At 38.2% G+C, this 15351-nt stretch overlaps 1 protein-coding gene across 12 annotated transcripts in view; it reads left to right on the forward strand.

Annotated features, from left to right (window-relative positions):
• The window catches only part of MAGI1 (membrane associated guanylate kinase, WW and PDZ domain containing 1), a 681166-nt gene that overhangs the window by 586940 nt on the left and 78875 nt on the right, over positions 1–15351 (forward strand). For all 12 annotated transcript variants that reach the window (XM_055260326.2, XM_055260327.2, XM_055260328.2 and 9 more), the window contains 4 exons: positions 2961–3018; positions 5716–5864; positions 8487–8579; positions 15133–15315. In XM_055260326.2, coding sequence (XP_055116301.2) covers positions 2961–3018; positions 5716–5864; positions 8487–8579; positions 15133–15315 — 483 coding nt within the window. The remainder of the gene's footprint in view (positions 1–2960; positions 3019–5715; positions 5865–8486; positions 8580–15132; positions 15316–15351) is intronic.

Consider the following 15351-nt stretch of genomic DNA (forward strand, 5'->3'; position numbering starts at 1 on the left):
GGTGTTGGACACAGATCATTTGATTATAGAGTTGTCATTTCTGAACTCTGTTGTTTGAGCTGGGTCAGTTGCTCTATTATGTACTTTGGTTTGCAGAATTTATCACGTCCTCTGCAGACATCTCCCCAGAATTAAAAAGCACCTGCAGAACCTTCTTTTGGAATTATAGGGTATTCATGTGGTGAAACCAACTAGGGGAGATAGAGCCAAGAAAATAAGTTCTCCTCCCACCCAAAACTAAGTCACAGTTTTGAAATGTATCTCTGATTTTGAGCATGATTTTCAATCTATACCCAGAGAAGTCTCTTTGAAAAGAACTTAGAACCTTTGACTGCTCAATATGTGCTCTGTGGAGACAAAATGGTGCAGCATGAGATTTTCAGAGGCAGGAGTAGCAAGTACACAGGCCACAGACATCTGTCTTATTCGTTTTGTGCTTTCCTGTAACAGCTCCCATTTGTTGGACACTTTCTATGTGCCAGGAACTGTGCTAAGTGTTCAGAAGTATCTTTGTTTAATCCACCATTGACTTTTGAGGTAAACCCAGGAGAAAGATGTGGTTCAGAGATGTTAAGTAAGTAGCCCAGGGCCACAGAGTAGTAGAGATAAATGAAAGAACTAAGGCTCAGTCTCATATCTGGGCAGTGCCAAAAGGATCTTAGCCACCTCAAATCTCTGTGATAGGTTGTGCAGTCTCATCTGCTACCTGACTGTGGTTAGTCATACGAGGATTCCTTTTTAAGAGTCTTCAGAGTGTTTGCTTAAAAAATTATAATGTCATTCTGGACTTAAATATTTTCTGCCTTTTTCAGTCTTTTAGAACCAAATGGCAAATTCTAGGACAAACATCTTCCTATTTAAAATCGATGACCCATTTCTATTTTAAGCATTAGGAGACTAATTTCTATGATTAAGTTAATGACCACCTTGGAAGTGAGAAACTATCTTTTCAATTTCTGGAATTTGCTCATCTGTTCCAAAAGATGTGTTTAAACTGACAAATGTCCAGAGACGCCAGTTGACTGGCCCCATTTTTCATCTCTAGAATATTAAGTTGTTGACTAGGCACTAGAAAAGAAGTCACGGGTACCTTCTTTTCTAGTACCCTCCTCGGCCGTCCATCAGAGCACATACCACGTGGCTGAATTTTCTGCTTAGATGATGGACTTGCGTTTCTCTTTGTGTCCCTGGTGCCTAACACACCCTCAGGCAAACAGTGGGCATTCAACAAATGTTTGTCAAATTAATAACTGAGTAACTTGAAAGCTTAATATTTCCCCTGTTTTATCTAAAGATAATCAGGCCACATATCTCAGCTTGCAGATTTTGAAAAGAGATGGTGTTTCTATGAAACTTAATGCGGTCTCCTCACATCCACCCACCCTTCTGCCCTATACAAATGTATGACTGTGCACCAATTTGCATTTTTTTAATCTTCAATTTCCCAACTCCTTGGAAATATTTTCCTGGTTCATTTTCATTTAAATGGTAATTTCCAGCTTTGTAAGGGGAAAGCATTTCCTAGGCATTTAATTTGCATCGGTCCGCAAGACTCAGTATATAAAAATGCCAAGTTGTATCAACATCTGCAAATTGGACCTCTCTTGCATTTTAGTAGCTTATGTCTCCTACAAGTCAAAGACTTCTTTAAAACTTGCTAAATGTTTCTTCTTTTTAATTTAGAAGAAAAGGGGGGAAAACCTGTCTCTTTGTTTGCAAACAAGTAACATGTGGAGCAAAAACCATGAAATTAATGTCTCTTGATGTGCAGCCAAATCTGAACAAAACATAAACTTTGAGTAATTAGTCTGAATGTGTTTGTGTGCCTGTGCATGCCTCCACCTCAGTCTGGAACTGTTTGTGGCATATGTAAGCCTTCTGCCCTGATGACATCATTATTTAAATTAGTGACCACATGATTCCTTGAATTAAACAAAAATCTATTTCAAATATTTCAAGTTTGTAGTATTCTATCAAAGTTGGTCTTAATACCTACTTCTAGGACTAATTATTCATTTCAGAGTGTGGTATTACATAAGTTTGCCTTGACTACATTTACCAAGGAAGCTTTAAAATTAAGTTGAATAACTGTTGCTCTGCCTGAAAGGATTGTTTAATGACAAAAAAAACACAACCTAGTCCCTTCTTTCACCAAGTAAAATAATATGGTGCAGTGGGCCTTTCCACAACAGATTCTTGTTCAAACAGAACTATTACCTGTTTAATAAAGTTTTGACTTTTGATATGAAACCTTAGGAAGGTCTGTAGAGCATGGCTGAGTTTTCAGAAAGGCACATACATCCCCCAGTGCCATTGTACCACCACATTTAAAGAAATAAATTCATCCACCTTAGATAGTGAGCTCTTAGGGATCAGGAGCTGTGTTACTGTTTTCACAGGTTAAGTGCTGGGAAAGATGGGCCAGCCCAGAGATAGCAATTGAGTGACAGATGTGTGTAGTTCAAAAACCCAACTGCATTTTCATTAGGAACAAGGAGAAAATAAGATGCAGATTTTATTTTATTTCAAGGAGAGCAAAGCAACACTATTGTATTGAAAATGAAACATTAATTTTCATCCATTTTTGCTTGTGTAATAAGATGGCCTAGGAACCAAATGAGAAAACCATAAACATTTAAGATAGGAACTAGGTATTCAAGGCAAGTTTAACCTATATTTTCGTTAAAATCTAATTTAATAGTGATTTAGAATAAAGGCTGCATTTTATTAAGTTTTATTTTCTTGCACAAAATACCAGTAGATAAAGAATTGCTCTTCATGTAGAAAAATACACTGATAAAATAATGGATACTTTTTTTTTTTTGGTTAGGATATACAGTTTTAATTGGACTTAAAGCATTTTTATGAGTCTTTCTCTTTTTGCCTAACTCAGTTGTTGAAAATACCCAGGCTCTTCAAGAATATGCTCTTCTTGCCCTGAATGTTCTTTTGTTTTTCAGAACTGCCTGCTGGTTGGGAAAAGATTGAAGACCCTGTCTATGGTATCTACTATGTAGAGTAAGTGCCCATTCACAATCCACACATTAGTTTATACCTCTCTATAATTATGTACATTTGTGTTAAGTACAGCCTGACATCATTATAAGGCACAAACCAGTTAACAAGATTAATTTTATGATGAAAATATGTTTGCATATTTTAATGAATGAGAAAATATTCAATAAATCTGAAAATAGCAAATCATATTATTAAATTCACGTGGGCAAGATCCATGTCTTTTGTTCACCACTGCATCACAAAGGCCCAACATGGTCCTGGCATATGGCAGGTACTTAATGAGTATTAGTTGAATGAATGAATGAATGAATGAGAAAAGCCAGGATTCAGTAGACCAGATGAAGAGGGATTGTTTATCTTTACAAGGAGTATCTGATTTGTCTACTTTTTGCTCTCCCCAGATCTGAACTCCTTAGCAATTACTTCTTTATTCATTCACACATTCCAAAAGGTTCAGCCACGGTAATTTATGTAATGTTGCCAGGATTGAGGAGAAAATGGAGAACTAGCCTAGGATGCAGACTTTGTGTGTTTCTTTGTTTCCCTCTTGCCTGAGGTTCTTGTTTCCCATTTTTAAGTCTAAAACCCTCGTAATTTCTTTACTGCATGCCTTATTCTAGCATTGGGCTCCCACTTTTTCCTTTCATCAAAACTATTGATTGATAGGATGATACTAAAAGAAACCCAAAGGTTAGGACATTGAAAAAAAAAAAAAGAGCTTTGTATTATATAATTTCCTATGAGAAAAATGAGAGGTAACTAATAAAATTTCCTTCAAAAGAAGCAAATGCCCTATAAATGTTGTAGAAACAATCCTACCTGCCACACTGAAGATGTAACTGTCATATTTTCTTTCCTTTATGCTGCTGGTGATGAAAAGTAATTTGTATAATACCCTGGTGATATGAACACAAGACAAAAAAAGTGCCAGGCCATAAAATAGATGCCCAGCATCTTATTGTAAAAATTATGAGTTCAATATAGCAAGTGTCCTTGGCCAGTACTAACTTTTACCTCCACTTTGCCTGAAAAGAGAGATTGGTAATATGGGTCATCAGAGAGGCAAACTTGGCTGTCCCTCTGACCCTCAGAAAATAAATTTCTTTTGTGCGCCCCAAAGATCATCTTTCTCACAGATGTACTGTGGGGTTTTTGCTATTTGAAGCGCATTTTGAATTGTCCCTCAACTAGTTTATGCATCGAGAGAGCAGGAAAAGATGACAAAAGCTTTTATGGGTGAAGACACTAGTTTGAGGGGCAAGTTGTTATCTTACCACACAGTTCTCCATGTGTCTTTTCAGATTCATGTGCCTGTTAATGGTAGACCATTTCTTAGAATGAAATTGCTACAAGAATTAGGAAATAAACATGTAGGCCTTTAATAGAAATTAAGAGCAATCAGTCTATCCTTTCTATTGATAAGCCTGCTTAAAAAAATAAAGCCTAGCTTTAAAAAAAAAATAATCTAAATAATCACAATAGTATGCTCCTAAATTTCTAATAAACTATTATTTTGAATTAAGAAAAATAAGTCCAGGCATAGTGGCTCATGCCTGTAATCCCAGCATTTTGGGAGGCCAAAGCAAGTGGATCACTTGAGGTCAGGAGTTCGAGACGAGCCTGGCCTACATGGTGAGATGCCATTTCTACTGAAAATACAAAAATTAGCCAGGTATGGTGATGCACACTTGTAATCCCAGCTACTCGGGAGGCTGAGGCAGGAGAATCGCTTGAACCCAGGTGGCAGAAGTTGCAGTGAGCCAAGATCGCACCACTGCACTCCAGCCTGGGTGACAGAGACTCTGTCTCAAAAAAAAAAAAAAAATGTATATTTATATGTATATGCTTGTGTGTGTGTGTGTATATATACACACATATATATGCACCATATATATGCATATATGTACACATATGTATACATATATATATAATTAGTTTTGTAGCTAAGTGTTTGGATCTTTGTCATTTTGAGCACATCACATCTACTTAGGTTAACTTTATTTGGAATCTCTCTGCCTAAGGCCTGTACTTTTAATTGTGCGTCTGTGTTTAGTGATCAAAATAGTTAACAGATGTGAGTCAAGTTCTTTGTTTAACTTCATTGTTTGGATGAATGCTTATGCTTCTGTGAAACCTGCTGCAGACAGTTACACAGCAGTTCTGGCATTGTCTGTTACAGACAATGTCACGCAGCCACTTTAATCTTATTTCTTATTAATTCCTTAATCTGCTTCTTATTGAATTAAAGAAGCTTCCCCTGTCAGGTGGTATCTTGGACATTTGGAGAGGGGTCAGTGGTTAAAATCCTGGGATTTGAAAGCAGACAACCCTGAGCTTGCATGCCTGTTTACTGCTTACTAGCTATATTATGCTAGGTGAAGTATTTAACTGCCCAGACACTTATTTTCCTTATTCATAAGACATGAATAAAAATAGGACTTACCTCCTGGCATTTACTGAGGACTTTTAAATAAAATGCATATAAAACTGATAGCCCAGTGCTTAGTGCATGTAAGCAGCCAGTAATGGAAACTTTTCATTTTTATTTCCTCTTTCTAACTGAGCATTTTAACACACGAGGGTTAGCATCTCAGACCACCTGCTCTGCTCAGTTTGATTCCAGGGACTTGGTCTGATTGGCATTTTGCTGGTGGGATGAAGTGTTTCAAGCTGAATACTATTTGTTGTCTTCCCCAGCCACATCAACAGGAAGACACAGTATGAGAACCCGGTTCTAGAAGCCAAACGGAAGAAGCAGCTTGAGCAGCAGCAGCAGCAGCAACAGCAGCAGCAGCAACAGCAGCAGCAGCAGCAGCAACAGCAGCAGCAGCAGCAGCAGACAGAAGGTTGGCCTCTTTCCTCTAGGCTTTTTCTTGAGCAGGGGAGCATGGGGCGAAATCTGAGCACTGACACCCTCGTGTGGTCAGAACTGGCCTCAGTGGTTGAGTCCTCTCTTGCCACACTGAAGAGCTGATGTCCTGTGGGGAGGAAGAGAACCCCCTCTCCATGTTCCTCTGGATGGCCAAAGTGGAGATCCTAATTCAAAGGCACCCAGATCTCCATTTTAATTTAACAAGGAGCATCATTAGATCAGAGAACTTTCTGATGGGGAAGGAAATCTCTTGCCCCCGCAGTATTTGCATTGCAACTGGTAGCTAAATCCAAACCACTTTTAGCATTTTTACTTTAAGTGGAGTTACTGGGCATGAAACTAACTTTTAATTTTAGGAACATTACGTGTAAAGAATCAGAAAGAGCTGGTAGTTTTGTATGCTTTTTAAAATTATAGACTAATTCATGCTCTTTGTAAAAATATGGGCAATTTGGTAGTATAGAACATTAAATTCTCCCCTGCTTGGCCCCTTCCCATTCTCAGAGATAAGCCCTGTGCAGAAATTTTCTAGGGATATACATATATGCATATTTTAACAAAAATCTGATAATAATTTATACATATATAGTATGTATGTGAGACCTGTTTTCTCACTTTTTATTTCTTGCACATATTACAAAGTTGGCTGTTATAGATTTAGCTTATACTTTTTAATGGTGACATAATGTTCCATTTCGTGAATGCCTCTGCTTTATTTAGCCATTTGTTTGTTACTAGATACTCTGGCTTTCCCCAGTTTTTCATTGTGATCTTTTAGGATCATAGGCTTAATACTCCCCTCAATATAATATGTGAATATCAAATAGAATATCAAGTGTAACGCTTCTGTTACTATAATATTGAATATAATAAATATAAACCATAGACTACAGGTTGGCAAACTTTTTCTGTAAATAGCCAGATAATAAAGATTTTAGGCTTCGTGATTCATACAGTCAATCTCTGTTAGAACTACTCACCTCAGCCATTGTAGTATGCAAATAGCTGTAGACAATATGTAAATGAATAGGTGTAGCTGTGTTCAAATAAAACTTTATGGGCACTGTAATTTGAACTTCATGTAATTTTCATATGTCACAAAGTATTCTCCTTTTTATTACTTTTCAACCATTTGAAAATATAAGTTATTCTTGGCTCACAGGCTGTATCCAAGCAGGAATTGGCCCCAATTTGGGTAGTGGGCCATAGTTTGCCAACCACTGCCCCGGACTGTACAATTTAGAGAGAGTAGGTATGTATGTCTGTGTATATTCACCCACTGAAATATTATCTACCTTAGTCTCTTTTCTAGCTAAAAAGAACTCTTCTCATATACATTTAGTGGGTACAAGTGCAGCTTTTGACACATGGGTATATTAAGTGGTGGTGAAGTGTGGACTTTTAGTGTAACTATTACCCAAATAGTATACATTGTACCCATTAAGTAATTTACCATCCTTCATCCCCCTCCAACCCTTCCGAGTTGCCATGGTCTATTATTCCACACTCCATGTCCCTAAGTACACATTATTTAGCTCCCACTCATAAGTGAGAACATGTGGTATTTGACTTTCTGTTTCTTAGTTGTTTCACTTAAGATAATGGTCTCTAGTTCCATTCATGTTGCTGCAAAAGACATAATTTTATTCTCTTTTTTATGGCTTAACAGTATTCCATGGCATACATACCACATTTTCTTTATCCAGTTATCCACTGGTGGACACTTAGGTTGATTCTGCATCTTTGCTGTTGTGAATGCTGCAGTAAACATACAAGTGTAGGTATCATTCTGATAGAATGATTTCTTTTTCTTCAGGTACCCAGTAGTGGGACTGCTGGATTGTATGGTGGTTCTGTAGAGGTTGCAGTAATTTACATTCTCACCGATAGTGTATAAGCATTCCCCTTTCTCCACATCCTTATCAACATCTGTTATTTTTTGTCTAAAAAGGATTTTTTCATGTATCTTTCCTGAGCTGATAAAACTTGGTAGTGTTAGAAAGTGCAGTTTGCAAATGAGAATATACAATTGAATATGTTAGCTGAGCTGGAAGTGATTCTGGGGTGCCATCTCAAGGGTCACTCACTGTGAGTTATGTCTGGCCTTCCAAGGTGAATAAGACTACAGTTAGGACCCAGGAGTATTTGTAATAGGTCTCATTTGGATTTCAGAGATAACAGAAGAGCACACCCTTAGCAAACTGCTGAAATCTACCTTCATCTTCCTCCCTACCTAAGACAAGCTGGCCTCAGCAGCCCAGCTCATGTCTCAATCACATTAGAGAAATTTCTCCCTCATACAGCTGCCATTAGTTGACTATATCTTTCCTGACATTTTTTAACTGACCTCACTTTGGACTTTCCAGCCGGAGAGAACTGGAGTTTTTATTCATTATATCATAATATTTCTTTCCCAAAACGTCTTAGACAAGAAAAAAAGAGCTTCATAGAATGAGGCCAGATAACGACTTCTTTTTAATCTAAGCTATCTGCCCTTGGTTTATTGCCTTGAGTATTATTAATAATAAGGTGAATCATAAGTAACTCAATGAGCCATTTGAAGGAAAAATAGGAAACTTTCTTTTCTTTTTCATAGAATGGACAGAAGATCACTCAGCCCTTGTGCCTCCTGTTATTCCAAACCATCCCCCAAGCAATCCAGAGCCAGCCAGAGAAGCTCCACTTCAGGGTAAAGTACTTGTCTTTCTAATTGTGTCATGGTTTTAGCTCAAAATCTAATTTTTTTAAAGGTATTTTGAAAAGTGGAATCTTGTAACTCCCAAGTCGTTCCTTTGATAGTGAAAACCATAAATAATGAAAACAATGATAAATGTATTGTTAGACTTGTCAAGAAAAATTAGGAGTCTTCCTGAATAGTTTTTTTCCAACTATTTGTAATATTTTAAAAATAAAGACTACCTGTTAAATGATCATTCAAACCAAGGTTTCTCCATCTCAGCACCATTGCCATTTTGGGGTAAGTAATTCTTTGTTGTGTGGGTTTGTCCTGGGCATTGTGAGATGTCCCCTGGCCACTAGATGCCAGTAGCACACAACCCACCTCTCATTGTGACAAGGAAAATGTCCCCAGACATTGCCAGATGTCTCTGGGAGCAAACCCATCCCAGCGATAGGAATCACTGACTTAGAGAGCACAGATATTTAATAGTTTGTTAAAAAAGATAAATCTGAAACTCAGCATTAAATATTTCAAGATTCTAGCCAACATATTAGGTTTTGTCTAAGACTTTCCTATAAATGCAAATGGTTTGATATTGTGTTTTCAGTTCTCATTCTCTATTCTTGCTGCAGTTTTGGTGTTTATGCATGTTTACAACATTTCAGTAGGTCTTGTTTGTTTACATTCACACATAGGATGAGGCCTTTATAGAGGATTATTCTTGAAAGTTGGAAGCTCCAGAACCTTGCAACTTTCAGGCCTGATTACTCTTAAATTATAGAAAATATTTGTGTTTAGTTTTCTTTTTCTTTTAAACAAGCTTCATGTTTGACAGAGTTAGGGAATGTTTGTGGTACAGAAACAATAAAAATACTATAAAATTTTTCTTCCTTTTCACATTTTAAAAGAGATTTAATTGTGTTACGTATAAAAAGATAAGTAGAGTAATTCATTTCTTTAATTTTAATTCCTTCATTATAATTTTCAAAAGAAAGAAATTGTTTCTCTGCTAGCTGACATTGTCACTAGATTAGAATTAGTATCAATTTATGTAAAATAATTTCTTCTGTCATGAGTATACTTTTTAATGGTGATAATGGCTTTAATAATGATAGGATATAGTACATAATAATGTTGATTAATATCAACATGACTGTGGAGTCCTCAGTTTTGTGGGGTTTTTTGTAAATATAAAATTCCTTCTGTAGGCTCATGCCTTCTTACCTTCCCCTCTCTCACAGTAAGTTAGCCTCCTTTCTTTTTTTTTTTTTTTTTTTTTTTCAGACGGAGTCTCGCTCTGTCGCCCAGGCTGGAGTGCAGTGGCTCAATCTCAGCTCACTGCAAGCTCCGCCTCCCGGGTTCACGCCATTCTCCTGCCTCAGCCTCTCCGAGTAGCTGGGACTACAGGCGCCCGCCACCACGCCCGGCTAATTTTTTGTATTTTTAGTAGAGACGGGGTTTCACCATGGTCTCGATCTCCTGACCTCGTGATCCGCCCGCCTCAGCCTCCCAAAGTGCTGGGATTACAAGCGTGAGCCACCGCGCCCGGCAGTTAGCCTCCTTTCAGTTCTTTTAACCAGCAAAACTGTGAACCGCTTCTGAGCCTTTGCAGAGGCTGTTCCTTCTGTCTGCAGTTGTCTTTTCCTCCTACTTCTTACTCTGCTAACTCCTGTTCACCTCAGGTCTGTGCTAGATTCCCCTACCATGTTTACTCTTAATCATCCTGTACTTCACATTTATGAAATTTAACCATTATAACTAGTGTTCATTTGTGTGCTATTATTTAACAATAGTTTCCTCATTAGACTTTAAATCCCATGGAGGCAAGAGACTATGATTCTCTGTTTTTTGTTTTTTCACTGTGAGATAATCCCAAACTAGGCATAATCCCTTGATGTCTATTTTCTGATGACATTATTATTGAGTGAAACAGTATCCATCCATCTGTCTATCCATCCATCCATCCATCCACATATACATATAGAATAGCCAACCAGACTTTCTTACATAATTATCTTTGAAATTAAATAAATTAAAGCTGTAAAGTTTCAGGTTCTGAAAATGCTTAGTGCACCAACTAAGAATCGAGACAGTATTTATCTGTATTAGACACTTCATCTCAGATTCTTACTTTTCTTTCACTCAGCCTTTTTTTCTTTTTCTTTTTTTCTCTTCTTCCTTATTTCCTTATATCTCTTCATTATTTCTTTAATCATCTAATGATTGACTAAGACATCCACTGGTGTCTTCGTTCAGGCTGCTATAACAAGTTGCCATAGACTAGGTAGCTTAAACAACAAACATTTATGTATCAGTTCTGGAGACTGGGAAGTGGAAGATCAAAGTGCTGGCAGATCCAGTGTCCAATGAGGGTCCACTTCCTGGTTTACAGATGCCATTTTCTCACTGTATCCTCATGTGGTGCAGAGTAGAGAGAGAAAGGACTAGCTCTCTTCCTCTTCTTGTAAGAATAAGCCCATCATGTGGGCTCCACTCTCATAATATAATCACCTCCCAAAGGCCCCACTTTCAAATACCATTCAATAGTGTCTGAAGGTTCAGGCTCACTGAACTCTCCTTGAGATTGACTCGTTTATTCTTACCACCCTTCTACTGTATAGTCTCTCTGTTGATCCACAGGTTTCAAGCACTTTTATAATCTTTGGAATATAACTGATACCAAAGAAACCAGTTAAAATCCACACCATTTGGCTCCAAGCTGTGATTTCAATAAACATTAACCTAGACTTTAGCCTCATTGGTTATAACTCTGGGTTACCTGCCTACCGGTTAAGTGTCTTGATTAGCCATCTAGTGTCTAGTGTCTCGTATCTTGGGCAGTATGTAGTGTTGATAGACTGTCAGGAAGAAGCCATATAGCTAATTTGATCAGATTGTTTGGTAGTAATTTTGCCAAGTTCACAGGCCAACTAAATTCTCCCCTGATCAAGAGTGTACTTCTAATCTCAGCAAGTGATAATTTGGAAATTTGCTCTTATGAAAACTCTCCAGCTTCAAGCTTATGCTTGGAGAGAGATTTTTGCAGCTACCCCTCCACCACACTCACTCTACCGGCACCGCCATCAAAACAATAACTCATTTATTCAGCTCTTATTATGTGCCAGGTACCTTCCTAGGCACTTTACCTACATTATCTGCCATGGTTGTTTCTCACAACTATCGTGTGAAATAGGTATCATCATTACCTCCATTTATACTTGTGATACTGAGGCAGAGAGGTTTAGTAACTTGCCCAAGGCCATATAGCCACTAAGTAGCAGAGCACAAATTTGAACACTATTCATTAGGAATAATTTGACTTCTGGTTGAAAGGTTTTTTGTTGTTTTGGTTTTTGTGGGATACCTCATTTGTGTATCTAAATCTATGCTGTCCAGTATAGAAGCCACTGGTTACATGTTGCCATTTAAATTTAAATGAATTACAGTTAAAAAATCAAAAAATTAAGTTTTTCAGTCTCACTAGCCATATTTCAAGGGCTCAGTGGCTACATGTGACTAGTGGCTGCCATATTGGACAGTGCAGGCACAGAGCATTTCCATCATCATGGAAAGTGCCATTAGACGGTACTGGTCTAGGGTGTTTAAACACTAGTGTCAAGAAGTGACATTTCTTTCCCCTCCCCCCAGCCTGGCAGGGAAACATGCACCTAAGGTTCATTCAGGTGCAGAGTTTTGGGCCAAGACCCAGAACATCCTGATCAGTGAGTCTAAGGAAGGAACTGATAATGAGTACATTTTAAAAAGCTACCCAGGTGATTTTCCCTGGGTAAGACACAATTAAGTCTTACCACTGGTGACTGGTAAACAGAGGTTAGGATCTTAGAAAATTACATGTACCACAGGGCTGCATATGAGAGCTCCAAATTCCACTGCTTATGGGGTGAAAAGCATTTCTTTCCAAAAGCCACATTAACTAATGATCCACCCATACGTAAAAAGTAATAAAATGTGCATAAATGTGAAACCCTCTGATCTTCCTTCCCTTGTTAAACATTGGAAAAGGAAGTCAGTCGTATAATTTCAAAGCTCTGCTCATGTCTTTATTAAGTTAACATTCCCAGCACAAAATATGCGAATGTATTTTTTTTTAATTAGATAAACTGCCGGGCACATTTTCACATTTTCTAACTTAGCCTATAATAAGAGTGAAAAGCTCCAACACCCAAACACCTCTTTTCCGCCTTCTCAAAGACATGATAAATATCATTTCTGTGTGCTTTTGTTTGTTCATTCGTTCTCTCACTCAACAAAAATTTTCGGAGCACATAAAATGTACCAGACAATATTGTAGATACTGGATATACATACAGAAATCCTCATGGAGCTAACATTCTAGTGGTTTTATGTACCTGCATATCAGTGCCACTCATGCACGGGAGTGAGGGCCAGGAAGAAAGCCAAAGCAATAAGTAAGATGTATATTCTGTTGGAAGGTGGTAAATGCTAAGGACAAAAATAAAGCAGGAAAAAGGGATTGGGAATGTAGGAGGTACCGCAGTTGTTAGTAAGGTGGTTAGGGAAGGTCTTGCTGCGAAGGAAATGGCTGTTGATGATGTCTCTGCATAACTGAAATGTGTTTCCCTTCAGGGCCCTGGAATGCCCTAGCAGCACCTGCTGCAAGAGTGTAGGCCAGTCACCCTCCTCCCCCTAAAGTAAACTTTGGGGGTTATCTTACCTCACCTCAATTTCCATCTGATAATTGTCTTGGCAGCTGTCTCCTCAAAGCTCTTGGTGCAAGTGACACCACCCTCCCAGTGCCTTGGCAGATGACTTTGCCTGACGAATCCTTCTAAGTCTTGCCTTTCTTTACCCACTGTGACAGGGCTGTAGTTTGTCAAGCTTCCAATAAGCTTTGGGACTGCGCTAGAGAGCAGATTAGTGAAAGGACCTCTGATTGCAGGCAATTTAAAAGAACCTTCTTTGCAACAGCCAGAAACTTTTAAAATATGCAATTAAAAATTGTATGCATGCCCAGAGACCTTTTAAACTCTTTTAGATATAACTAACCAAAAATAACTTTCTTTCCTAGGTGCCAGGCTTCTAGTGCAGGGGTGTAGGGGAATAATGTCTCCCTCTGTCTCTCTTTTTGTTTTGGATAACATTTTGGATAGAAAAGAAGCAGGGCAGATGGAGAAGCTGTGTGTGGCAAGGACAGGGTATAAGAAGTAAGTAAAGTTAGAAGAGATGAAAGAAGGTGCCCATGCAGTTAGGTCTACTACTTGGGATAATCAGAGAAGTTCCAATAAGTTTCTCAATTACAGAGAAGTGCCTAGTAAAACCCAAAAGAAAACGTTTTGGTTTATGTTCAAAATGTTATTTGTGAATGTATCAAGAAAACTCAATAAAACCTTAGGTAGCATGTTTGGAAGTAATTTAGCTATATCTCTATCTGTACATTTATTTTATTTTTATTATTTTTTTGAGACAGAGTTTCACTCTTGTTGCCCAGGCTGGAGTGCAATGGCGCGATCTCAGCTCACTGCAACCTCTACCTCCTGGGTTCAACTGATTCTCCTACCTCAGCCTCCCAAATAGCTGGGATTACAGGCATCCGCCACCTCATCTTGATAATTTATGTATTTTTTTTTTTTTTAGTAGAGGCAGGATTTCACCATGTTGGCCAGGTTGGTTTCGAACTCCTAACCTCAGTGGTCCACCTGACTCAGCCTCCGAAAGGGCTAGGATTATAGGGATGAGCCACCACGCCTAGCCTAATTTATTTTAAATAAGACAGCTGAATTTGGAGCTGTGTGGCTACTGTTAGTAACTACTTAGTTTAGGGATTTTTTTTGTTTGTTTTTTTTTTTTTTTGGTGGGGTTTCTTTGTTTGTTTTTTGGTTTGTGTTTTTTAAACAAATATCCTAAACTTGTTTTAAACAGTAAATCTTAGCCGTAGACATGTGTTGGCTATTTCACAAATTTAATAAAAGTTGCAGATAAATAGGAAAAAAATCAGTTGAATTTAGAATTCAATTCAAAGTGATGACCCTTAATTTTGAAAATAGTCATTCTACATTTTTGTCAAATTATTATTTGTGACTATTATATGTTTTCTGGTATTATCTGTGCATTTTCAGCCTGGATTTTCTGTCTGATTAAAACTAAGGTTTTTGTTCTGTTGGTTTTTCAAGTGGAAGCCAGGCCCAAAGCAGCACATCAGAAGCCATATAGCAAAATAAAATTACATAAAACAGACAAGTTCCATTTTCTGTGAAGGGGTTTGTGGCAGCTCAATTCCTGTCAAAGTGCATGAATGGAAACCAAGAAGTGTGTCACCTGACAGGGACTAGTTTCATCCCTCTCTTGTAGTTTCTTTTGGACCCTGGAGTTGACATACTGAATGCTTTACCGCCTTCCGTCAGCACTGGGGCCTAGGAACATCCTTATTCCTCAAATTAAGAGAGGACTTTCTTAAGATGCTATGTGCCCAAAGGCTCTAGGGCATAAGCTTGAAGAATTACCTATATATTGTCTCAAATCTTGTTTAATTCTCCTTTTCACCAACGGTGACATTCCTTATGCTTTTCTTATTTTAATCCAGGCAAACCCTTTTTTACACGAAACCCTTCTGAGTTGAAAGGCAAGTTCATTCACACAAAGCTGCGGAAAAGCAGTCGTGGCTTTGGCTTCACGGTGGTTGGAGGGGATGAACCTGATGAGTTTCTCCAGATCAAGAGCTTGGTCCTAGATGGTCCTGCTGCATTGGATGGCAAGATGGAAACAGGTAGCGTCAACATGGCGTTAGTGTGTTCTGTGTCGT

This window comes from Symphalangus syndactylus, chromosome 21 (genome assembly GCF_028878055.3).
Source record: "Symphalangus syndactylus isolate Jambi chromosome 21, NHGRI_mSymSyn1-v2.1_pri, whole genome shotgun sequence".
Classification (NCBI taxonomy): domain Eukaryota; kingdom Metazoa; phylum Chordata; class Mammalia; order Primates; family Hylobatidae; genus Symphalangus; species Symphalangus syndactylus.